The sequence below is a fragment of the Xiphophorus couchianus genome, chromosome 22 (assembly GCF_001444195.1).
Source record: "Xiphophorus couchianus chromosome 22, X_couchianus-1.0, whole genome shotgun sequence".
NCBI lineage: Eukaryota > Metazoa > Chordata > Actinopteri > Cyprinodontiformes > Poeciliidae > Xiphophorus > Xiphophorus couchianus.
In genome coordinates, this window is record NC_040249.1 from 335,911 (window position 1) to 362,194 (window position 26,284).

General features: G+C 39.2%; 2 protein-coding genes across 10 annotated transcripts in view; both read right to left on the reverse strand.

Moving 5' to 3' along the window:
* Positions 1 to 1,189: 1,189 nt before the first annotated feature.
* Positions 1,190 to 16,104, reverse strand: gpr155b (G protein-coupled receptor 155b). 7 transcript variants are annotated; one of them, XM_028006464.1, is made up of 20 exons: positions 15,955 to 16,104; positions 14,039 to 14,231; positions 13,809 to 13,956; positions 12,785 to 12,914; positions 12,536 to 12,714; positions 12,314 to 12,466; positions 12,133 to 12,200; positions 10,159 to 10,330; positions 8,770 to 8,925; positions 8,077 to 8,160; positions 7,859 to 7,982; positions 7,685 to 7,769; positions 7,397 to 7,484; positions 6,159 to 6,381; positions 5,934 to 6,014; positions 5,047 to 5,201; positions 4,802 to 4,897; positions 4,230 to 4,294; positions 4,011 to 4,148; positions 1,190 to 2,923 (listed from the first exon to the last, which is right to left on the reverse strand). In XM_028006464.1, the coding sequence occupies exons 2-20, from the start codon at positions 14,194 to 14,196 to the stop codon at positions 2,554 to 2,556; spliced, it is 2,673 nt and encodes an 890-aa protein (XP_027862265.1). In that variant the 5' UTR covers positions 14,197 to 14,231; positions 15,955 to 16,104; the 3' UTR covers positions 1,190 to 2,553. The 7 variants fall into 7 exon arrangements, with proteins under 7 accessions (XP_027862265.1, XP_027862266.1, XP_027862268.1 ...); XM_028006465.1 differs by having other exon boundaries at positions 14,039 to 14,241; positions 15,955 to 16,101; XM_028006467.1 differs by having other exon boundaries at positions 13,818 to 13,956; positions 14,039 to 14,244; positions 15,955 to 16,101.
* Positions 16,105 to 20,381: 4,277 nt separating this feature from the next.
* The window catches only part of wipf1b (WAS/WASL interacting protein family, member 1b), a 41,619-nt gene continuing 35,716 nt past the window's right edge, over positions 20,382 to 26,284 (reverse strand). For all 3 annotated transcript variants that reach the window (XM_028007446.1, XM_028007447.1, XM_028007445.1), the window contains 5 exons: positions 25,518 to 26,247; positions 23,845 to 23,945; positions 23,525 to 23,743; positions 22,750 to 22,863; positions 20,382 to 21,654 (listed from right to left, as the gene is read on the reverse strand). In XM_028007446.1, the coding sequence (XP_027863247.1) occupies positions 21,602 to 21,654; positions 22,750 to 22,863; positions 23,525 to 23,743; positions 23,845 to 23,945; positions 25,518 to 26,247 (1,217 nt within the window). In that variant the 3' untranslated portion in view covers positions 20,382 to 21,601. The remainder of the gene's footprint in view (positions 21,655 to 22,749; positions 22,864 to 23,524; positions 23,744 to 23,844; positions 23,946 to 25,517; positions 26,248 to 26,284) is intronic.

Below are 26,284 nucleotides of genomic sequence, written 5' to 3' on the forward strand. Positions count from 1 at the left end.
GTCCACCTAGAGAAAACGGTTGCTCCAGCCAGTGTAACCTGGTTGTAATTCTCTGTTATTACACAAAATGTCTTTTTTTGTTTATTTGTATTGTTCCCTACCTGACTGACAATCTTTGTCATTGTTTTAACCGTGTTACTTTAAGTCCGGAAGCCCCTCCTTTTTATTTCTTCTTCTGTGGTATTGTCTTTAAAATGTTTGCGTCCCTTAGGCCCTCCCCTTTGTCATGTTGTCCTGCTGGAGAGGTGTGTACTATTTATTTTCTATCTAAATACATCCAGTTTATTTATAGATTTATAAGTCAATTTCTTCAGCTAAGAGTCTATTTTATAGACATGTTTATTGACTTTGCCTTCAAGGACTGCCTACGCCTCCTTTTAATTATTTACCTTTTAAATAAATTATTGTAAATTTTATTGGTCTGTTTTAAAACTCTGTCCCCAATCCCTGCAGTTATTTGATATACCACTCAGGCCACATTGTTGGCCTGATAAATCACTGAACGGTTTAGCACCACAATACATCAAAGATCTACTGTTGTATCAACCCTCCAGACCTCTCAGGTCTTCTGGTTCTGGTCTGCTCTGCATCCCCAGAACCAGAACCAAACGAGTAGAAGCAGCATTCAGCATCTATGCACCACAAATTTGGAACAAACTTCCAGAAAACTGTAAAACAGCTGAAACACTGACTTCCTTTAAATCTCGACTAAAAACGCACCTGTTTAGGATTGTATTTGAAATGTAATCAATTACAAATTTATTGATGAAACTTGACTTAATGTTGTGTTTTGATTGTTGATTCTATGTTGCATTGTGTTTCTGTGTTTGATATGATGTAAAGCACTTTGAAATGCCTTGCTGCTGAAATGTGCTATACAAATAAAATTTGATTTGAATCTACAACTCCTCGGCTGGAAAACATGAATAAAACCTATATAGATAATATGTATATACACATGTGCAAATAAATATGTAAACCCCAATACATATTATTCAGTATTAGTCATTATTTAATTATCTTTGTTTCTCTGTGATTGTATTATTGTGTTTATTTATATAAATATGTATTGACATGTCCCACCCGTGCCCCCCTCCCCCAAAAGCATAAATCTAGGATATGCTTTTGGTTGCAAACTGGTATAGAAAATTCATATTTTTAGGAAAAAAAAATCAGTCCAACACAAAAGTTAGATAACATGCAACTCACAATATCAGCGCAGAAATATCCAGTGACCTGCATGACTCCATGTTTTTAATTTTTATTCAGTCAGTGCAAAATGGTTCAATGCTGAGTCATGCAAGAGGTCAGCAGACACCAAACTAGTTCAAAGGCAGCATGCCAAATTAAATACTGCTTTCTCAGGAAGCTGTTTTTTTCTTCTCACCGGAAACATAAAAACCCTCTGGAGTGTAGTTGGACATACACTCAGTCTGTCCAACTGTCTGCTTTCCTCGCATCAATGGTACACACACACGTCACCACGTTGATGGATGAGCATCCTTCTGTTCACACAGACTTCATGAGGAAAATGCCAGTGATTAAGACAAAAGTCCATCATTAAGTGTTCAGAGAGGGAAAAATAAAGTAACCAGATTCTGGCTCACAGACTGAATGACCAACAAGTAGTGTTTCTGTCTTTATGTACCACACACTTTTTCCAAAAGTTTTCGCTAATGACTTTCATTGATAGAGACGCACCAATCAGAATTCAGTTCTGCAGTTTTGGTAAAACTTTGGATAGCAAAAACAGATCTTATCGATGACAAGTGTTTTTTAGGAACTAGAATATAGAAAAGCAAAAATCTATATTTTTTCCTTGCCTTCCTGATGTGAGCGATCATAAATTATTTCTATTGGAAGTAGAGGCCATGTCACACCGTGTGAGAGAGGAATAGCTGTAAAAATGTTTCATTGTTTCAAACAAAGTTGATATTTGAAGCATCCCCTCATGTTTAGCGTTACAAAGCGAAGATCTCCATCTGTTTAAAAACACTATAAAACAGAGTGTCCTGCTGTTCTGACTCAGTTAACCTTTGTGTTATCTGCTTCATCTCTCTCTTTCTCTAAATACCTTCTTACATTTGACTGTCTTCAAACCCCCAAACTGACACTAAAAACAGCTACATTTGACACTTTGTAGCTCAGTAACAGCCTCCACATTGAAGAGTGTTAGTACCCTGACCTGGAGCACAGATAGGGAATGATTGGAAAAGCCTGGATGTTGAGTTTATGACCCCCAGTCAGAGGTCGAGACTAGTTTTGTTGTTTTTCTTATGAAAATGGAGAAGCACTACTCAATACTTTTACAGTGCAAAAGGATTTTCTCCCTGTAAAACAGATTTTGATGGTAATGTAATTCTGCACAGAGTCTTTGGATCTTGCAACAATCCAGCTAGTATCTTGTGGTAATTTCACCATAAGGCACTTCCTGTTTGGCACCCCAAAGTTTCTGTTCGTCCTCTCAGATGTTCCTGGGCCATCCCTCCTCCTGTAGGAAGTAGTAGGTTAGAGTGGGCTCGTCCCTGAAGCTCTGCTGGCCTGTCGGGTGGCTCACCACTCCCCCTCCCGCTGAAAACGAACGCCGTAATGTTTGGCCTCGGTCCATCTGGCGCACAAACCTTGCTCCGTTAGCCAGTCCACCAAGTCACTCCCTCGAAAGACGCCTTCACAGACGCAGGACTGGGGCAGGCTTGAATAGAGGTCATCGTGTCCCTGAAGAGTAGAAATGTATCCAAGGTGTTCATCTGGAGCCTCCATGTTGTAAGGAAGTGAAGTTTGGTTGCATGATTCGTCTGGACTGTAATTCCAGTGCAGATTCTGTGACTTGCCATGTCTCTGAGGATTTGTGTTTAAATACTGGGGATGATGGGAAAGGCAAAGTCCAATTCCAATTCCATTCTCCTGCTTCACTCCTCCAAACCTGTGACAATCAGAGGAATGATTCACCTGCCAAAGCATTCACACTCTCCCCTGAGCCACTTGGTGGTGATGAAGGGGAGGGGAGCACAGGAAGCAGCCAAGCAAAGGAAAGATGGCAGAGACAGGGAGAGAAAAAGCAAGGAAAGGATTAATTCATCTGAGGTGAAAGGTGAAAGAAGAATAGGAACTTGTTTGGAGAAAAGCAAAGAGTATCAGCCAAGAGTCATAAAATTATAGTGCCTGGGTCTTTTCAATAGGGTGGAAAGGTTTCATGTTTAGGCTCTATTTATGCTAGCTGTTGCTCTGAGGGAAACAAGACAGTAATACTTGAAGTGGACAGTAAATGAAAATAGCATTTTTTTATTATTTAAAAATAATAAAAACAGAAAGATGTCATACATTTGTGTTCAACCCCCTTTACTCTGTTACTGATGAAGAAAATCCATGTAAAACTGTCCAGGTGTTATTAAGTCTTAGTGAAACCTCAGCGGTTCTGAACTCAGGAGCGTGCTAGAGAACATTAGAATCATGAAGACCAAACAGAACAGCATATAGACCAGAGGTAAAGTTATGAAGAAGTTAAAAACAAGATTATAGTATATAAACAATATCCTATAACAATGGGACAATTCCAACAGCTACAAAGACGTGTCTGTCTCCTTAAGCTGACATACTAAGTGAGGTAGGCATCAATCAAGAAGCCCATGGTAACTATTGCCAGGCAAGGCTAATGCTAGCATATCCAAGGCTAATGGTAGGATATCCCAACATTCAGAGTTACTATTAAAAGATTTAGATGGAAGTCTGCCTACAAATCCAAATGGCAATCATTGGGAAAACTTGAAAATTGATATCTAGAGATGTTCTCCGTGTAGTTAGACTGAGTTATTTTGCATAGCAGAATGGACAAAGATATCCCTGGAATAACTTTAGCTGTAATTACAGCAAAAAGTATTATTCAAAGTATTGAATGGCTGAATACAAATGCAAGGCACACCTTTTAGATTTTTATTTATCAAGCTACTCATTAAACAGTTATGAATACTGTTACAACGCACTACAGAATGTGCCAACTGTGTCCCTCATACCTGTGAGTATGTACTATGTCTTGTACACACTGGTCTTTGTGGTAGCGGACAAACTGGGTACAGGTGAGTCGGACGTCCTCAGGCACAGCAGACGGACTCGGATCCTCTCCGTCTCGGCTGTGCCACAGGCTGAGAAACCTGGACAACATCATTATTTCAGGACTTTCTCAAAAGACGTTACAAAAGCAATGTAAAATCACAGCTGAAGTCTCAGCCCACCTCTTCTTGAACGGCACAATGATGAGGTGTTTGTCCAGACCAAATATTCCAAATGAAAGGAAACCCTGGGAAACAGCAAGCAAAAACAAGCACAAGCTACAGTCTTCCCTACAACAGCCCACACATGCATTTCCACTGACCATATAATTGTTAAAATTTGAAATGCGAAAATAATTTTGGCAGTTTTGAAAAAAAAAAAAACGTTTTTTTTTAAGTTTTTGCATGAGGATGAGGTTGTTTTTTGGCTGAATTGAAATTAGTGTATTTCACCAAATTTCAATGGAAACATTTATTACATCACAAGAGTCACATGATCAGCGATTCGATGATCAACAACCTGAATGTTACTGGTGGCAAAAACAGCAAAGACGACAACAAGAAGTGGTAGGATGATGGTGCAGCGTGCTTTCAATGACTTATCACTCTATACTTATTCACATGTGATTTTAATTGGATTTATTTCATGTGGGAAATTGTGTTTTTTTACATATTAGCAGAGCATCAACAAAGTTTTGCTGATATTTGCAACAAAAACGGAGCCAGAGATACAAAGCATAGACATGCTGAGGTACCTGCCCGTAGTTGGCCACAGCACAGAAAAACTGCAGCTCCAGGTAAAGCCGGCCTGGATCTTTGTTGAACAGCCACCAGAGACAGCTGGATAGATTCTATATGACGAGACAGCAATACGTCTTCCACTGCTTACACTTCATATATGATCTCCATCCAAGGCAGTGAAGTTAGCATTTGAAGGCGATCATTAATTTTTCTTTGTGAAACAATCAGTTGCAATCTGTCCTCTTTGCTTCCTGCTTACCGCCAGCAGACTGACGCTGAGCAGCAGACAGAGCAACACGTGTCTCACAGTCTGCTTATCATCGCTGTTCTGAAGACCTGGAGGTGGCAAATCCAGTGGCTGCTCCGAGTCCGATGAACTCGGCTGCTGTCCGTCGCACGGCGCCCCGCTGTGGCCTGGAGCAGGAAAACAGAAATTAGAAATGAGTTTCGTTCAACCTTCCTTGAAGCTGTAGAATATAACTATTACTAAAAAAATAATGTTTTTAACATATTTGTTAAAGCTGTCACCATGTTGTTAATGTAATTTTAAAAAGTTACAAATTTTAATATTTTAAAAAATATATAATATTAATAATCAAGTTCCTTCACCTCCTCCCAGTGCTACAACTGCCACCTGAAGAAATGCACTGCTCCCAGTCAGAGGCAGCTAGTCAGAAAAAGGAAGGTCAAAGCGTTGTCAATAAACCTCGGCTACACGTTGCTGAACCTTCTGCAGGCAAGGGTCTGAGCAGCATGTACACAAACATGATCAACAATGCTAAGACCCTACTCCTGTCTGTGACTTTTTGTTTCTGACCAAGCGGTGTATTTCTGTAGTTAGCGCTGGGAACACTGGGAGAAGAAAGAGGGAGTAAATTTTTCACAGATTTTTTGACTCATACCGTACTGTCATGACATAGTAATAGTTTTAACAAATATGTAAAAAAAAACATATTATTCATAAAAGTTTCATACTGCAGTTTTAATACTACTACTAATAGTAATAGTGTTGAGATGTTGAATTTGTAAAATTACAGACTACTATCAGCTGTTTCTTTGAATATCAGAATTATTAAAATGTCATGCCTAAATGTTGCGTTAGCTACTAGATTGTGCATTTAGGAAATTGTTACTGTAAGTTTCTACCTGTGCTGTTAGCGTGCTCGCTCTGTGTGTTGGCCATCATGTCAGGCCTGGTCTGAAGAGGAGAAATGTTGTGGAAATCTCCTAAACGAGACAAGACAAAGGGCAAAAAGAGAACCAACTATTAACAACAGAGTAGCAGTCACACACTTGTCCATCTGGGGATAAAAACAAGGTTTGAAAAACGCAAATGTTTTAAAATTAAAGAGAGAAACAGAGCTGCACTACGTGAATTGATGCTGCAGGTGGGAGAATTTGTGGAGGTGACCTCCTGCTGCTGCTGTTGATCTTCCAGGTCAGCAGGGGCCCTCAGTTCGTCGTTGATGCCGGAGACAGCAGCTCGACTCAGGGCTTCGTACCCAACCTGCTCCCGGTCCCCCTGGCTCAGACCCATGAGAGAAACAGTACCAAGGGCCAGGCTCACACCCAGAACCACAGCAGAGCTGATTATCTGAGGCATAAGTAGATGAAGGGGTTTGTTATTGTCAGGACGATAGAAATAAATAAAAATAACACAATTATTTTGTTTTAGACTGCTATTCCTATCCAGGTAACAGTACAAATGAAGTAAAAACATTTCAAACAGAAACTTTTGATGTGCCAATAAAAAAACAACAAAATTGGTGTTTGGCCAGTTGGAAACTCAAAAATACAAAGTTTTTCTGATTTCTGAATGCACCATATGGAAGTCCAACATTCTTCAGTGTTGATGTTGTTACTAAACAAAAAGCAGTCAATGTTAGCTATTTTCAACATTAGAGAAGCTAAAGGACATCAGAAGTAGAAGTGGGAAGAACGATCCAAAAGATCGATTATATCAATACCTAATTGGTATCGGATCAATACTAGCATGGTAGGATCGATACTTTAGATTCAAATTCACTCTTAAAAATAGATTTTACTTTTGGTTTTCTAACTATCAAATTTGATTGTTCTCAAATAATAGTGTTTTGCACGTTGTTTAAGCAGGAAAACATGTAAACATATGTTTTGTTTTTCTATTGATTATGGGCGTAATGTTAATATGTTATCAAAGTATTTTACATAAACTTACACATAAACTTTCTCCAAATTTTGTCTGAGGTTATGACAAAAAAGTAAAGGAAAAACCACAACACCTAAAAAGTCTGAAGTTCGATGCTACAAAAGTGAATAAAAAGTATCAGCGATCCTGGTGCTGTATATCGGATTCAAAACCAAAATGTGCAATACTGCACGGCTCTAGTAAGAAGCTCTTTATACAAAACCTTTGTTTTCTGTGTCATGTAAAGACATGACTGCAGTTTGTTCAGCTTGCCAGAGAACAGGAAGGCTGAAGAGAAAAGTTGATGCTTTTTATCCTGGTGAGCTCACAGCAAATCACCTCATCATGTTACATTTCTTAAAGATAAATCAAAAATGGCAGTCAAAGCTGTACAAAAACTGGAAATTCAAAATCATTCACACAGTTCTGATCAGTGGATCACCTGAGCTCTGCCATAGAAGAAAGCAGAGTCAAGGGTTTCCGTCCTTTCTCCTGATATGAGAAGGAGTCCAACCATCACAAAGGGAATCCTACAAAAACACACCAGGGACAGAATACTTCAACTAAATGATTTCTCTCTTTCCAGTGGAGCTCCAGGGAATCATCTTCAATTCATACAAAGGCACACAGAGTCATCTTCTTCAATCAAGACAGAAATATAAAACCAAATAATAAATAAAAGACCATCTTTTCTCTGTGGACGCCACCGCTCCTGTCCCTGTATTCTCACCCCCAGCCCACAGCCATGAAGAGCCCAGGTCTGAGTCTCAGCAGATCATCTCTGTTAGTCAGAGCCAGACACAGAGGGATTAAACCTGGAGACACAGAGAAGCCCAAATGTCTCTGAAGTATTTGGCTGCTTTACAGGAACTGATGTTGTTTTAAGCATCTGGCAAATACAAACCTGTCCAGATGTAAGTGCTGTACAGAGATCCGTACAATAGAGTGAAGGTGAGAACTTTACTGAGGAAATTATCTTCTTGTTTCACCAGGAAGTTCCACAGGATCATGCTAACGCACACTAAGAACTGTCACACAAAGCAGAGGGTTAAGGTAACAGACTGGAGCAAATATGAATAAATATGCATTATATTAATGCAAACTGCATCACATTTAACTGACCTGAGCCAGGAAAAGGTTCAACACGAATAGATGAGGGAGCTGATTAAATTTCCTGCTAAGCAACATCACAGCGATGGTCCAGACCTGGGAGGAACACAAACTGAGTTTCTCTTTTAAATATTGATGCTGATCCCTGGTAGAGACTCAACTATTTTCACTTCTAATACCAAAACCTAAATCTGAGGCTTAGCATCAGTCGATTCTGATCCAATACAGAAAAACAGCTGAATGGACTAAAAACATTTGTAACAGTTATGTTAGAAATGTTTGTAAATGTACAGAATTAAAAAAAAAATTTGCTAACTCTGCACCAGTACAACACATTTAAATCCACCAACAGTGTCACAAGCCAGTCAAACATGGAAAAACAACTTTCATTAGTTCAGTCAAAGCAGTTCAGAGCAGAATGGTCCATGTAATAGTAAAGAAACTGAAACTGCCAAAAACAATATGTTGACTATTTTGGTCAAACATGTAACATGTTGATTATAATCTAAAATAAATAATACAGAATGACAATACTCAGAGAACAAAGCATAGAACTAGACTGAATAGATTTGACCTTATGGATTGGGCACATTGAAAAACAATCTAGATTGGGTATCAGTGACAAACATCATGACTGATCCAGATATTGATATGATATCGGTGAACCTGATGGAGCAATGAGGTAGAAGCACCAAAACCACGAACCAGTCCTATGAGGCTGATGATGCTGATGTTGAAGCTGACGTTTTCCAGCTCTGCCACCAGGGGGCTAGGGTCCATGAAAGGAATGGTCAACAACCAGGCCGACACGTACATGATCGGAGCCGACAAAAAAGTGCTAATCACCATCCCTGACGTCACCTAGAACATAGAAAAACTGCGTCAAGTCAAAAGATTTCTGGTCACAGTTCAACGTCTCAACTCTCTGCTAGGCTTTCTAATTGAACAGAGACTTAAAGAGAAGCAGCAACAGCAAATGAGATGGATCAGCAGACTCATGCAGTTTGGTTGGCATTAAGCCTGTTGCAATAAGCAATTAATCAGTTAATCACATTATGAATTAAAATAAGCTTGATAATTAGAATTCTGATGATTAACATTTTTTGAAGGATAATTTTGTTTTCAGACTTCATAATCAATTTTATTTAAAGTTTTGGTTGTGTGTGTGGTTTTTATTTCCTTTAATTTATTGTTTTTGGTTGTTGTGTAATTTTAATATTTAAATTATCTTCCAGTTCAGTACAAAATTTAAGTTTATGAGTCTTTGAGGGGGCAAACTTGCATTATTATGCTGTTATCAATACATTACTTGAAAATGATCTAAAAAATAAAGATTTTTAATCAGTAACAAATTGTCCAGCAACAATTGTCTCCATAACAGATCTACTTCAAGACAGCGAGATAGCCATACAGTAAAGTCAAGTCCAGCAATATATTTAGTTTTCTCCTCTTACCACAGCAATCACTTATTAATAATTGCAAAATAAACATTAAGCCTAAAACCATACTACTGCAACAGACTGAATGCTCTGCTCTTTGTGTGGCAAATATTTCAGTGTTTTTTTAGGGCTGTTGTTGTCAAGTCTGTGTGTAGCCTGGCCAATGCAGAGAGCGAGAAAAAAAGTGGTTTTGAGTTGTACTTTAACGGTTTTTCCATTTGCTGTGGAGCACTAAATTAATAATATCTACATGTCCAAGTTTGATTGAGTTAAAAGAGTTATTCTATGGCAGCAGCGTGGCTATGGATGACATGTAGAAGATTAGTGTTTTTGCCCTTCAGCGTTGTCCACATGTGTGAAATTTCCTTATGTAAACAGTAACATGCAGGGGTCTGTATTTGTAAATCTGATTATGATTAAGTCAGTGCCTTACCTGCTATGAACCTCACCACACGTCACTAATATATATATATATATATATATATATATATATATATATATATATATATATATGAGGCATTCCTTTCATTAAAAGATGAAAGCTTCATGCTGCTCCTGCTTCAATCCTGATTCATGGATTTTACATGCTTAAATCTTTGAAATGCTGTACGGCATTAGTAATGTAATGTAGTTTGTTGTTTCAAAAAGAACTCACCACCTCCAGTTCCATGTTGTAGTGGACTGCATATATAGCCACGCTTGGTGCAGTTGGAAAGACTCCGTAGAGAAAAGCAAAATTGGATAAACTGGTGTGGTTTGGGCTTGTGCTGTTCACCCCGACGTCCAAGATGTCCACCATGTCTTTGCAGACCAACGGCATTACCAGGCTGAACCGGACAAACACCACATAATTACTGAAACACTAAACGCTTCCAGATGTTACACTTTGTAGCTTGGTTTTAGATCCCCAAACTTTTCAGCTTATGTATATTTTACCCTGTAAAGATGACAGAGCCCAGAAGGGGGCAGTGTCAAGCATTTTCCTGGCACAAAATGCCATTTTATAGGTCAACCAAATAACTACAGTATGTTAACTTCAGTTGTTATGAAAATGCTGTATATATTAAATATTATTTTTTTTAAAATTCACTTTGTAATTCAATGCCTTGAAATTGGGTCTCTGTCTCTTTAAGAAGCTTCAGCTCTTTCTGAATCTCTGCCTTCAGGAAGTCAACCCCAGCATGGCTCCTCGATTTACCCGTTATTAACCCTGTTACCGACTCTTTGCAAGCCCGTCACTTTATCACACAGCACATTGGAAGTGAGGGACAGCAGTATTGAACTTTGACTAAGATGTTGTTTTTGACAATATTACCATGGCTTCTACTTGTTCCAGTCGAGCTAATTTATCCATGGAAGTAGCAGCCATGTCCAGATCAGGTTATTTGCTGCCGATAACGATACTGATCATCCATGAGGCTGATCTCTGCTGATCACTGCTGAATGCCTAGAATGGCTATTAATTTTTTGCTTTAGGTATAAATGATATTATGTTATCTGGCAAAATGGAAAAAAAATATCTGGCAATAAATTCACCTAATTTAGACATTTTAATATATAACTAAAATCTTTTTTTTTTAAGTTACATGCTGCAGCTGTAAGCAGACGTTCGGTGTGAGAGTTCACTGTCTGGTGGAGGTTGAAAGGCACTATGTCTGTAAAATATTACTACCCGTTGCGCGTAGCGACGGTCCAACAGCGAGAACAGAGTCAGCGCTTACACCAACAGCTCGAAGACTTTAAATTATTTTTCGAGTTATTCGTTTGGCTTTCTGGTCGTGATGCTAATCCGGGTGAGCGTTGGTAGTTGCGCGCTCCTTTACCTGCTATGTGGCCGCTCAGGAGGTTCTTTTCCTGCATTGAGCCTCGATGTAGCCAAACTCCGTCAAGTGCTTGTTTTTTAAATGCCATATTAGATTTGTTGTGTGGATGCATTTTGACGTGCTTCTTCCTCAAGGTAATTTTCCGCTGCAACACGAGAACGTCCCCATTCACTCTCAAAGTGTTATAGTTCCACACGACAGGATTTGTTGCCACCCCACCCTTCGCAGCTGCTGTTACAATTTCCTAACCCAAAGCCTCGCAGTTTGGGAGAGTTCTGAGATAGCAGGGAGTCAATCATCCGCTTTAGTCAGTGCTCACCAATAGGGACACGTTTTACATCGTTAGTCTTTAGGCCCCGCCCAGGATGTTCATGTGAGAATCGAGCAAAACTCTTGAGTTCAACCAAAAAAAGGGAGCATCAAACAAAACTTTGAGAATCTCAACTAAAAACTTAGACTGTCAACCAAAAAATTCTGACATGCGCAAATAATCTGCAAATAACTTTTTCACTTCAAACAAAAATGAGTGATTTCAATTTTTTTTCAAAGAAGCAGGAATGAACAATAAAATAAGAAGTTTGGTTTGTATCCTTGTCTGTGTGTGCAGCTGACCTCGCAGTTTTTATGGCTCGTTTTAGAGTTACATCAACTGAATAAAAGTGACTTTTACACAGGTTGTCTTGAAGGCCATATTCAGCCGCCTTCTGAATAGTTATGCCATGTACAAAGGGTCAGTATTTGATTTTACTTTTTGATAAAACTGACTAGAAATGAAAACCCCTGACATCCTCCTCTGTCTTACTTACAGTTTGGCTGTTATGAGGAGAATCAGGGCAACTCCAGTGTCTCTGGTTAGTTTTCTTAGCTGGCCGACCTGCCTCATAAGAACAGAGATAACGTCTCAGTAAACCTTTTAGGCTTGTTACTGTAAAAAAAAAAAAGAAAAGATACAATCTCCAACCTAGCCTACAATTTAAGTAGGCTTACCATAGTGAGGCCAAGGTAAAACAACGCTGCTCCTCCAAAGGAGTTGGCCAGGCCGTCTATGAACTCAGAAAGAACGAAGGGGATCCGTTCTCCCAGGGCAAAATGAGAGATGATTCCCACTATCACCATGAACACTATTGGGTTCTTCAACACCTTGAGAGGCAAAGAGACAAATTTAGAAGAATGAACCAAACGTTAATACTTCATAACTGATATTATTACCTGTAAAACTACAATTCCCAGAATGCCAAGACTACGGTGTTGCAGATGGCTGGCCTGCCTCCACCTTTGCACCTCACAGAGAGCAAAGCCGATGGGGTTGAGGAGCATGAGGGAAACCGGGGCGACTAGGTAGATGTACTGCAGGTATTCTGGGTACGTGCTTCGATACAGAGCGTCAACTGGAAGAGAAGACACAGCCAGACATGAGAAATTATCTGAGATCAAATGTCCATGCTGGGTGATTCTTACCAATTGGGTATCCCAAGGCAAAGTCATTACTCTGGGTAGCAAAGATGGCATAGAGACCAGCCTTGCTATATCTATTGTCTGGACTGGCCACAATCAGCGTCAGCACACACACCAGTACAAACACCGTAACCTGCCAGCAAGACAAGGATATTAATTTTCTTCTAATATAGCAATAATAATATAATGAAAATATATAGACACATTGCATGTTACGCATGCGCACAACGCTGGAGGACAAAAAGGCGATTCTTTTACATGTCATCCACAGCGCTGCTGTAGTAGAACCATTCTGTTAACTAAATGAAACCTGAAGATGTTGGTGTTATTTAGTGCGGAGCACCTCAGCAAAGGGGAAAAATAACGCAGAAAAACCATTGGGGAATAATTCAAAACCACTGCCATTGTTTTTTTTTCCTCGCTCTGTGTCAGCTATGTTACCCACAAACTTACTGTCATAGTAACTGATTGACTACAGCTCCACGAGTGTATCATAATTCAGCACCAAAAAACTCACAAAAATCTTCCACACAAACAAGAAAACATTCAGTCCGTCACAGTTTTATGTTTTAGACTTGATGTTTATTTTGTTATAATTGATCATCTGAGCACAGTAATGGTTGATTAGTTAATTTAATCACCTGCTCTATTGATGATCTGTCAGAGTTGGTGTGTAGGTCGCCTTTTATTTAACTGAAGGAAACACACTAAATTTTGCAGCAAGTCTACATGTCAAGGTTGTCAAAGTCAAGCTAGCATAATTGACTGGCCTCCCTCTCCTATTTTTGTAAAATTGAAACTTTTTCCTGACTTGTGAAATGGGATATCCTTGGACTTTGTTACCTAGTTGTCGTAGTGTTGACAGTAAGTAGCAAAGCGCTGCATCCCTTTTTTTTAATATCACATATACATTTAAGATTTAGCGTGTTAGTTGACAACCTGGAGCTAAAACCAATCGTAGTCATCATTGGCAGTCATCTGTGCGTGACGTCACGTTGCAGTGTGTCTATAATAATAACATATAGACCTTTGCTACCAAGATACTCCAAAGAAAAGCCCAAATGACGTCTCCAAAATCCAACAGGACCATGTTTTTAAAGAGCAAAGCAGGAAGAGCAAATTTAGAGACAAAGTTCCCCAAACCCTTTGCCTGGCTCTCCGTGATCATGTCAGCCCTGTGGGAAGAAAAAGGTTTAAATCTTCCAAGTTGAAATTCTTTGACAAGTCACACACGTGTCTCTGTTTCCATACACCTACCGTCCAGCTATGTAACCACACAGAATTATTCCAAAGCACTCAAGGAGAGCCGGAAACAGCTTGTCAATGGACATGTGGGGTCCCGCAGCGGAGCCAGCCAACGTGTTGTGGGAGATGTTCTTCCCGTGGATGAACACATAGTTGTTGCCAGACTCCATAGCAACACTGGGTTGAGAATTGGAGGCTCCAGAATCTGGTATAGACTGCTACAAATCAGAAGATGCTTTGAAGAAGTTGACATCTGAGGCTTATTGTTATTTTTAAAAAATAACAGGTACAACAATTTTAACATCCTGTATTTATGGAATTAAATTTGTTTCACAATTATTCAATAAAAAAAATCGTGTCAAACAAAAAAATAAATAAAATGCTGATCAAAACTTTTGGATTTGCAAAAAATGTTTTGTTTCTAACAAAAAAAAAAAACTTACCTCAATCAAAAAATTAAACTGTGGTCAAAACCTTTTGAATTGTAATAATCTTTTAAAATTATTGTTAAAAAAGCTTTTTTAAATTAAAATCACTCACTTTTGATTGATGAAGTGAAAAAGTTATTTGCAGATCATAAACTTTAATTGCGCATGTCAGAATTTTTTGGTTGAGATTCTCAAAGTTTTGTTTGATGCTCCCTTTTTTGGGTTGAACTCAATGAGTTTTGCTTGCTATTCTCACATGAACATCCTGGGCGGGGCCTAAAGACGAACGATGTAAGACGTGTCCCTATTCGTTAGCGCTGACTAAAGCGGATGACTCCGACTCCCTGCTATCTCAGAACTCTGTCCCGAACTGCAAGGCTTTCTGCTTCGCTATGGTGACAGGACACAGATGTGAATGGTCAGTAATCTTCATAAAATTACACCGTTTAACAGCTACTAAAGTGTCCACACTTTTTTCAAAGAAGAAATCTTACATAACTTATGACAACAGTCGCATATCTTGTCTGCCACGATCCCCGTTAGCATATTGTGCTTGCTAATGTTAGCACTAGGTAAAGTGCATATAGTAGGCTTAAAATGAGTAGTTTTAATTTTTTTTAAAAAACCCTTGTTTAAATAAGAAATATTACAATACAAAAAGTTTTGACCAGTTACATTTTTTTATTCAGATAATTTTTTGTTGTTTGAATTTTTCTTTTTTTTTGCAAATCCAAAAGTTTTGATCACAATTTTATTATTTTATTTTTGTTTGTCATGATTTTATTTTTGATTGAATAATTGTGAAACAATTTTAACTGCATCATTATTTGTACTGCAAAGCTGGAACTTATGGGTTCAAAGTCTGAAAACATGACGCAACATTCCTATCAATTCTCACGTTTTGGCTGGGAAATTACTGTATCTTACCTGTTTCCTGCCATGCTCCTGTAATATTATTTTCCCGTAAATTTCCCCTGTTATAGTTATTACGTCGCCAAACAGTTCTAACTTTATGCGTCCTGTCTTCCCTCCCGGTCAGACAGGAGTATCCACCCTAAACCACCTAATTACAACATATTAATTTATCCTACATGCATAATATTGGTATCATTTCAAAGGTATTCTAATGCTCTTTGAAATGAATGGAATGAGAACATCAGTTTTGAAAAGGTAATCTGTATTGGAAAGGGGGACGTGGACAGTGAACCTTGCCCATAGATTTTCTTGGTACGCCTCTGTATTGTCTCCAAACAGGGGTTGAGTCTGTCTTTTCTGTCAATACCAGATCATTTGAAGCGAAATACAACGGTGCAAAACCCAAAGCCGTGGCTGTATAAAATGAAAAGGCGGACAAAGCGACCTGGTATCATCGTCATTGCCAGCTGACCGTTAGCGTTATCATACCTGCATGCTAAAAACACATCTTGGGGCGCGGTAAGCCGTACCCTTCTAACCGTTTATGCTGTTTGAAATGATTTATTGGGCGAATATACTTCTTACCTCTGTCCTATAAGCACGGCACTACACAGACAACTGGCATTCCTGTGTCTTTTTTGTTGTCTAAGCTCTTGTTTTTGCCGTTTGGGTTGAAGGAGGCTCCCAATCTGACAGCTGCAGCGAGTAGACACGCCCCCACAAATGACTGGCAGAAGCTTCAGTAAATCATCGTAAAGAACGCTTTCTGCTGGCCTCTGTGACTGGTTCACTTAAGAGTGAACCAACAGTTCTCCAGAGAGAAATTACAGAAACAAGAATCTTGAGTTTATAACACAACTACCAGATACTCCGTTTAAACAAATTGCTAGTATAAATTCAACAATGTACACTCTTCTTTTGTAAAAACAGGCTTTCGCAAACGCCTTTGTATAATTCAGCTGATGTTGAATTATCAGCTGTTAATTTAATGACAGATATAAGCAGCACATTTAACATTTAACCTATGTGGGGAAGCCCACTCAGATACAACCTCTCCCACACGGAAGCCCAATTCCGCCACTCTGGTAAAAAAAATTTTAAAAATGAATATATTATCTCATTAATTCGAGATACTATCTCGAAATAGTGAGATACTATCAAGATCCAGGATAAGAGGGCCCCTCCCCCCTCCCCGGACCAGCAGAGGCTGATCTTTGTTACGTCGATCCGCGTTTCCCCATCAGATATGGTTCCCCTTGCATCTCCTCGCTGCTCCGCACCGCCCAAGCGGCAAAGCACGCCTGTATGGCAAGACGTTTTAAAATAAATTCAGTTTTACCGCCCTTACATTCCAGACATCTGAAATTGTTTTATAACTAGACACTTTAGTAATTTAAGATATCTCTAATTACATTCTGACTAGTCGAAATGACGTCAGATTTACTATTGACTTTTATGGAGATTTCAATACAAGATATCTACAATGAATTACTGACTATCTGAAAAACACAATTCAGATATCCATCCATCCATCCATTTTCTGTTCACCCTTGTCCCTAATGGGGTCGGGAGGGTTGCTGGTGCCCATCTCCAGCTACGTTCCGGGCGAGAGGCGGGGTACACCCTGGACAGGTCGCCAGTCTGTCGCAGGGCAACACAGAGACATACAGGACAAACAACCATGCACACACACACTCACACCTAGGGAGAATTTAGAGAAACCAATTGACCTGACAGTCATGTTTTTGGACTGTGGGAGGAAGCCGGAGTACCCGGAGAGAACCCACGCATGCACAGGGAGAACATGCAAACTCCATGCAGAAAGACCCCGGCCGGGAATCGAACCCAGGACCTTCTTGCTGCAAGGCAACAGTGCTACCAACTGCGCCACTGTGCAGCCCCAATTCAGATATCTACAATTAAATTATGACTAGTCATAAAGTAAATTCAAGATATGTCAATTTTAGTTTTGACTAGTCATAATTCTAATTAAAGATATCTCGAATGACACCATAATTAAAGATATCTTAAATTGATTTTGGATAGGTGATTTGTAGTTTTAACTAGTGTAAATTAAATTATAGATATCTTAAAAGCAAATAGTGGCTAGACAAAACAAAATTAGAGATATCTTGAATTGTAATTTTGACTAGTCAAAATTCCTTTTCAGATATCTAAAAATGAATTAGAGATACCTTGAATTACACCGCTTTTCTATTTAAGATATGACTATAGTCAGAATGACATACTGATACCTTGAATATGTATTCTGTATACTACGGTAATTCTGTACACACACACAGTGTATCACACCTCACATTTCTGCAGATATTTAAGCATATTTTTCCATGGGACAACAATGACACTTTGACACAACGAAGAGTAATGTGTGCAGCTTAAATAACAGTGTACATTTATTCTTCTTTCAAAATAACTATATACAGTCATTAACGTCTAAACCGCCGGCAACAAAAGTGAGTACACTCCTTAGTGAAAGTTCCTTAAGTGTCATCACATTCACCCTCAGCTTCTTCAATAAAGCAGTGGTTGTCTTAGAAGTTTGTTTGCGGTCATTATCATACTGAAACACTGCTCTGTGATCCAGTTTCTAGAGGGAGGGGATCAGACTTTGTTCAGCATTTCACAGTACATATTGGAGTTCATAAAATGTAACTCCCCAACAGCTGCTGCTCTCATACAACCCAGACCATGGCATTCCCAACACCATGCTTGACTGTAGGCATCACACACTTATCTTTGTATTCCTCACCTGATTGCAGCCACACATGCTGGAGACCATCTGAACCAAACAAATGAATCTTGATCTCATCAGACCACAGGACCTGGTTCCAGAAATCCATGTCCTTTGTTGGCATGTCTTCAGCAAACTGTTTGCGGACTTTCTTGTCTGCAGACTTCAGAAGAGGCTTCCTTCTAGGGTGACAGCCATGCAGACCAAGTTGATGTAGTGCATGGCATATGGTCTGAGCACTGACAAGCTGACCTCCCACCTCTTCAATCTCTGCACCAAACCTGACAGAACTCCTGTGCCCGTCTTTCAAAGACAGCATTCGGATGCGACGCTGAGCACTCAGCTTCTTTGGACGACCAAAACGACGTCTGTTCTGAGTGGACCCAGCTAAATATGCTGGATGATTGTGGCCACTGTGCTGCATCTCAGTTTCAGGGTGTTAGCAATCCACTTGTAGCCTTGGCCATCTTCAACTTTCAGAGACCAGTATGAGACAGTGTGAGATGTACTAGAAAATCTAACACACCTGCTCCATATGCCCACCTGAGGCCTTGCAACACTAACTAGTCACCACATGACATTTTGGAGGGAAAATGACAAGCAGTGCTCAGTTTGGACATTTAGGGGCGTAGTCTCTTAGGGGTGTACTCACTTTTGTTGCCGGTAGTTAAGACATTAATAGCTGTACATAGTTATTTTGAGAGAAGACTAAATTTACACTGTTATATAAGCTGCACACAGATTACTTTTCATTGTGTCAAAGTGTCAGTGTTTAGTCAGTGTTGTCCCATGAAGAGATATACTTAAATATCTGCAGAAATGTGAGGGGTGTACTCACTTTTGTGATACACTCTATACACACATACATGCGTTAGCCTGTCACAATAAACAATAAATCAGTTAATCGCATGATAAATGAAAATTATCAACCTCGTTTTAATTTATCGGCTTAATCGTTTCTTCCTGCCCTTTTCTCTTTCTTTTAATGATACTGGGTGAAAAACGTCTCACCTCTGGTGCTCTCCACTGGCCCCTCCCTTCCTCTATTGCCCATCTTCTCTATCTAAATCTAATGATTATTGAAGGGCAATATAGTAAACATACTTCATAATCTGTACTCTTTTGGTTGAATGTAGTTTTTATTTCCACTTTAGTTTTATGTTTAGTTTTTATTGAAGTGCATTTTTTGTTAATGCAGACTGAGAGTCCATTTTCTTTTTTGTTTTTGGTGGTTTTATTTTGTTTTACCAGTGTTAACACCAGTTCTGGTGTCAAGTGTTCTTTTGAAAATAAACTATTTATTTTTGGCAAGATATTGCTTGCATTATTATGTCATTACCATTACATCAGTTTAAAATAGTCTTCAAACAATATTATCATTTATCGCAATAGTTTTTCAGACAATTAATCACTCAGCAAAATTTGTTATTGTGACAGGCTTAATTTATTATCTTGTGAAACATCTGAAGTTTTATATCTTTTTCTTTAGGCTAAAAATGTACCACAAACCTATGATATAAACTAAAACTTTACGTAAGAAGAAAAAAAATACATCCAAACTATCTGGACTATTTCTGAGTTATTATCACATTATTCAATCAATTTTTTGTACCAAAGAGTTAAGAATAAACACATTTTCCCTGAGGCTCTTTAATGTGTGTATATTTGAAATTTTAAATTGACATTTGTGACTGTATTCAAAATAGACCATCAAATATAGGCAGTAAGCATATCTCTAGGGAACAAAAGTTTTGCAAGGGAAAGCAAAAGAAAATCTTTTCCCCATGCCCCCTGGAGGGCTCTGTAAGAAGCAGCTTGTAAATCAAGATATATTTGTGTTTGCATCACAAATACAGTGTGAATCTTGTTTTGTGCATTTGTGGATCTCATCCTGTGCATTTGTGAATTATGAAACTGTTTTAGCTCCATTTTATGGAGCTCCATAGATGTTCACCATATTTTCCATATATCTATAAATATCATAGTTCCAAACTAAATATTTAATCCACAAGCTAAAATACATTGGAGCTAATTATTTAGCTCCAATAATTATTGGAGCTAAATAATTATTTTGCTCCAAATTAATTATTTCAACTACTTATGCATTTCGGAAATAACTAAGTGGAAAATCATCATAATTAACAGGAATAAAGACTGGAAAAACAAGTGTGTAAATAATCAACATATGGTTTAGTGATAAAATTCCTAACATAAGTGGACTTTTTAGTAATATTCTAAATTAAATGAATCTGTATTTTAGTAGAAATCATTTTACAAGTTTAAAACAATGCCACACCTTTGTTTACATTTATTGTCCTTTTTATTGCACATTTATGTAAATGAATAATACAGTTTATGTGGTAAAATATTGTTTATCTAATTGACTATACTGCTCACTGTCCTTTTCTGTTCCCAAACAGTAATTGTTCAGGAATATTGGTGTATGATTCAATAAAAGCGCTCCCCTTTTCACCTAAAGTAAGCTTAAGTAAAGCATTTTAAATGCAAATAGTTTCCTTTCATATGATAGCCTCACAGAAAACGTTTCTTTAAAACAAAACAAAGCAGAACATTATAGCGAACATAATACTGCAAACATAACTTATCCCATAGTTCAATATTGGCTGATTACATCATACAGATACATACAGACTCTTTGCTGTGCATCAAGAGAATTTAACAAAACAATATTCAATTAAACTTTTCACTCATGATGTAAAACTTTGCAGAAATGTCCCTGAAAACACATCAAGCATCCTTGCAAAATTAAAACGTACCGCTCCAGTGGTTGTAGCAGAAACAAACTGGTGAAAAAAAACTAAGTCTACATTCATGCTGTAGAGGTACATGTGGCTTTGGCAACACAGAGAGGCTGAGATCATTTAAACTTCGTCTTTGTCTGAATCTAAGACACCTTGATTGATTTCCTGATGCATTTACACAGTTGCCACCTTTCATTTTACCATTTCTAGCAAAGTGAATGGGGAAGGGGAATGGGAAGGGATGTACCAAAATGGATTTATCAATTTAAAAAAAGCCACCTGGACATAATTCCCTTTATATTTATGATCAGAACAGAATGACAGCGTTCATATTCTCCTCAAAATGTTTGGCTTGTTTATAAAAATCTAAAACTCAGTTATGGCATCGGCTGAAAACAGAAGAAATAGAATCATTACAAAAACAAAATTTAAGTATCAAAATCAATGAAGCCTTCTAGGAACAGCATGGTTGTAAATGTAAAAAAAAAAAAAAACACAAAACAAATAATTTTCCCCAGAGCATAAATGTACAACGATATAAAGAGTTTCCAGGTCACCATTTCTCTGCTAGAGGCACATGGTGTGAACTCCACTGTGCTTCCTGGAGCCCTGCCCCCTTGTGGTCCTCACATGAGGACTTCTGGTCAACTGAGAAAGAGAGAGATGAGGAGAGGAAGAGGTGGTAGGCCCAAGTGTTGTGGAGGCAGCCATCTTTACTTCACCTGGGTATAGGTGGGAGGGGAGGAGCTCCTCGCTCTTTTTTACCAGAACCTGGAAATTACAGAATCAATTAATAGAATGTGTTTTTTAATATTACACAGAATATGTTCTTCCACCATATGGCGCTGTGTCACAAATATGAAGACATTCATTTTTGTAAAGGTTTCAGAGATTGAAAAAAAATGAGACCATAATAATTCACTTCAGCACTTTTTCCACATTTAATGTAACGTAAGTCCTGCATTATTCATATTAAAAAGAAACATCTGTATTAGGAAGAAAATTAAAAACAAATTCTGGATGAATAAATGTACAAACCCTTAAAGTAATATTTTGAATCTGTTTCAGCAGTTGGTCTTTTTGAGTTCACACCTTCCATCAGTTGTAGTGGGATTTTTAACAAAGTGAAAGCAATTTGGAATGACCATAAAGTGGCAATTTGTAAAATCAGTGAGAGGACAACACCTGTTGAGAAACGTTGAGCAGAAATCACCAAACCTCTGCACTAAAGACTATTTTCAAAAACAAGTGAAAAGGTTACATGCGTTTCTGCTGCTATGAAACTAAAGAATCCAAAAAGTGTTTCTGTTAAAAACTTGAATACTATTTTGTATCCAACATATCTCAAAAATGTATGTGAAAACATACAATGATATCTTGGACAATGAGAACAGTTTTGATTTTGAGTTTTCGGTCATATTTGTTTGGAAGTACCTCTTATTTGAACATGATCTCTAATTAGCTATGGTGTACCTCAAGGCTGAATGTTGAGAACCTCTTGTTTTCACTGTCTATGTTGCCCCTGGGGAAATTTTTTGCACCTTATAACTTCTTTTCACTGCTTTGCAGTTAATTTGCAGATTTATCTGCCCTTAAAAACAGGGAAAGACTTGGGCTGTTAGCTCACTGTCTTGAAAATGTTTAATAGTGAATGTCTAATATATTTTTTTTACCTAAATGAAAACAAACAGACATCGTCATCATTAACTAAGATAATTAAAGTGCATTGGGTCCTTTATCGTCTTATTGCAAAACAAATGTTTGGAACAGTCTGCTAAATTTGACATTAACAACATGTGAGCAAGTGTTCACATACTTTGTGAAAAACAAAAACAAAAAATATGTTTTTCGCCTTGCGTTAGTCACCTTTGCTCTCCGTCTTGGAAATCTTACTGGGGTAGGTTTTCTGCGAGGGCACATAGGGTTCGGGTGGAGGAAGGTCCGAAATGGGATGAAAGGTGAACCTGTACTCAAAGTCATCTGTTGAAGGAAAGAAAACAGAGTAATTATCACCGTTAGACTGGATGATCTGACATGACGCAAAACAAATGGAGCAGTTTGTGTAAAGGTGCTGTGAATGAGATCTAAAACCCTCTGCTATTTTAGGCAGAACCTTTTTTGCCCCCATTGCCTTTAAAAATATTCTGTGGTTGATTGAAGAGAAACAATTGAATTGGAGGTCAGGAGGTTTCCTGCCTTAAATGAAGCATGTGATAAAAACAACAATGAGAGCAACAGGAATCAGTCTGAAAAATGCTCTGCTGGACTTTTTTAAATCAGGCTTTCATAATGTGTACAGTGTCTTACAAATGTATTCATGCCCTAAGGGTTCTGTCCACATTTTCTTACTTTTCAACAACTAACCCTCTTACCAAAACTTTAAATTAAATACCAACTCAAAGTAGCGTGTAATTGTGAAATGGAATTATGCATGCTTTTGAAAGTTTTTTGGTAAATAATCAAGAAAAGGGTATTGTGCATTGGATTTGTGACATAATATGAACATATTCTTGTGGTATCAGGAGTAACACTGAAGTTATTCAACTTTACCAACATAAACATAAACTTCAATTCATGTTGCTCATTTACATTTTTCAGTCTTTCTCCAAACTAAAGTTAGCACATTGACAGGTTTACAGACCTTGCATTTGGTTGTGGTGAGAGTTTTGGAAGCCGTTCCCCATCGGTGGTGGAGGTGGTAGTCCCCCAACGGGCCTGTCTGGTGGCAGGGGGGGCCTACCGCCAGGGCCGCCACGAGGAGGCTCCGGGCCCGGCCGACCGATGGGCAGGGCAACTTGGGTTGCTCTTAGGCTGCCTCCGCCCATGCTGCGACCTGAGGGAGGCGGTGGAGGAAGAGGACCTTTGGAGGAAGAATGAATTTTATTCATTAAACATAAAGGAACAATTTTCTACAATATTTCTTATCTATAGTTGGAAAAGAAGTGACAACTGGTGGGTTACCTGTGCGTGGTGATGACTGGTTTCTTCCAACAGATGGCGGTCTCTCGTTTGGAGGAGGAGGGAGGGGTCCTGATCGACCAGAAGGGGGTGCTGGAGTGTGGCTGGAGGTGATTAAAAAAGAAAAGCATCCATTTTGATAATTCTTTCTTCAAGGAGCACTATTATGCATTTCCAGACATACAGTGACATTTTATAGCACAATGAAGTAACTATGTTACCTTCAGTTGTTACAAAAATGCTGTATATATCAAATATAACTTAAAAGAAATTTGACTTCAATATTTAACACCTTGACATTGGGTTTCTGTCTCTTTAAAAACTTCTGCTTTTTCTGAAGCGCCACCTTCAGGAAATCTTCCCAACATGTCTCCTCTATTAAACCATTAACATTTTTACCAGCATTGCTCTGAGAAGTAGCACAGCAGTTCCAGCAGGTGTCTGTTTATTGGAGCTGGCTAGTCTGAGGAGCTGAGTGGGGGAGAGGCTGCATCTTGAAGGCAGAGCTAGGTCCACCCAGGGGTTTTGCAGATGAATGGTTGTAAAAATGATAGCATGATGCAAAGCTAAAAAAATGTATTTTACATGTGCCCCTTAAACACGAAACAAGCAAAAGACTTTTGAATTTCTGGGATTATGACTTGCACATCCAATTTTTACAAGAAGTCCAACTACTTTGTTTAAATTATTGTTTGCTTAGTTTATTGTTGAAAAGGTAAAGAAGGCTTTGATATCATTTTCAACTGTTTTAGAAATTTCTTTCTGCAAGTAATTCTGACTAGACTATTTGGCCTATGTGACAAAATGTTGGACACAACTATGCTATAATAGTTTTTTAAAAATTAAATTAAAAAATGCTTCATTAATCCCAAAGGGAAATTCAATGTTGTTGTAACGCATTAATTCAAAAAATTTGAAAGAGTTATAGTAGATGATGATGGCTGTTGGCAGAAAGGATCTCCAGTAGAGGTCTGTATTACAGTGAATCCGAAGAAGCCTCTGACTGAAAACACTTTGTTCTCCCAAGACATTCTTGTGTAGAGGATGTTCAGGGTTGTCCATAATTATTTTGATCCTATGAAGAATCCCTTTGCATCATCATCTCCAGAGGTTCCATAGTTATCCCAGAACAGAACCAGCCTTCTCTATCAGGCTGTTGAGCCTTTTTAGGTCCCTGGGTCTGATGCTGCCACCCCAACATGTCTCTCCTCTGTGCTCCTGCTCTCCATCCACAATTCTTCCTTTCCAACGCCTCTGTGATTTCTGGCTTCAGCTGTGGTATTATTTCAGCTTTTCCAATGTTGATGAGCTACTCCCTGGTATAAACCACCCTGTTGCTGTGGTTACACATAATAACAAAGGAGCAAAAATATGATAAATATTGACTAAAATAAGTCCAATTACATAATATTTTTTGTAATATATTATGTAATAATATATTTAGTTGTCCAAAAACAGCCATTTTCCTCCAAAAGGACAGGAATGAATGTTTGAAAAAGAGAAAAAAAATCTCAATGAGTACTGAGCTGCTCCAACATGCTGCCACCCTCAGCAGCGCAATTTTAGAATTGTTGATTTTTTTATTTCAATGGATGTTTTTAGCCAAAGTTGAACAATAAATTTGATTTGTTGATCCAGTCCTAAGCATTTCCATCAACTATTTTTCCAAATCTTACCTGTTGAGTGAGCTGTTCCTCTGGGGCAGGCGGGGTGTGTTTTGGTCCTCTCCTCCTCCTTGGCCAGGCGGGATTGGAGGCGGGCCTGGTCGTCCTGGAGGCAGAGGGGGTACCCCGCTTCCGGCCGGGGAGCGACCTGTTGAGGAAGGCGAGGCAGAAGGTTTGGAGTTGATGGACGGGGGAGGAGGGGGCATGTCGCGGGGCATCGACGGTCGGTGACCTCCTACAGGAGCCGGAGGTGGTGGCGGTCGGTCGTCAGGAAGTGGAGGCCTCCCTCCTGGTGCTGGAGGTAACGGAGGTCGGCTGCTGTTTGAAGGCGGAGGAGGGGGCGCGGAGAAGCTCGACCGAGGCCCACCAGAGGAGCCCCCTGGTGGGGGAGGGGGAGGAAGAGATCCATGCCTCCCTGGTGGAACACTGGGCGGCACTGGGGAACTGGCGTGACTGGGCCTTGGTCCTCCGGGGAGCGACGGCGGAGAGGGCCCCCCACGAGACGGGAGACTCTGGGGTGGCCTGGGGGTGTTGGGTACTGGAGGAGGCGGTCCACCTGAAGTGTCCTGTCTGGATGAGAAATTAGGACGACCCTTTGGGAGATCAGGGGCACCGCCACGAGGCACAGCGGGGATGCCTGGCAACTTAGGTGGTCCGGATGGACTGCCACCGCCGCCGAAAGGGCTGGGTCCACCGGAACGGGAACCTGGAGGAAGAACGGGCCCACGACTGGGTCCTGAGTCTGGGAACGAAAATCAGAAACTGTTTTTGTCTTTAAA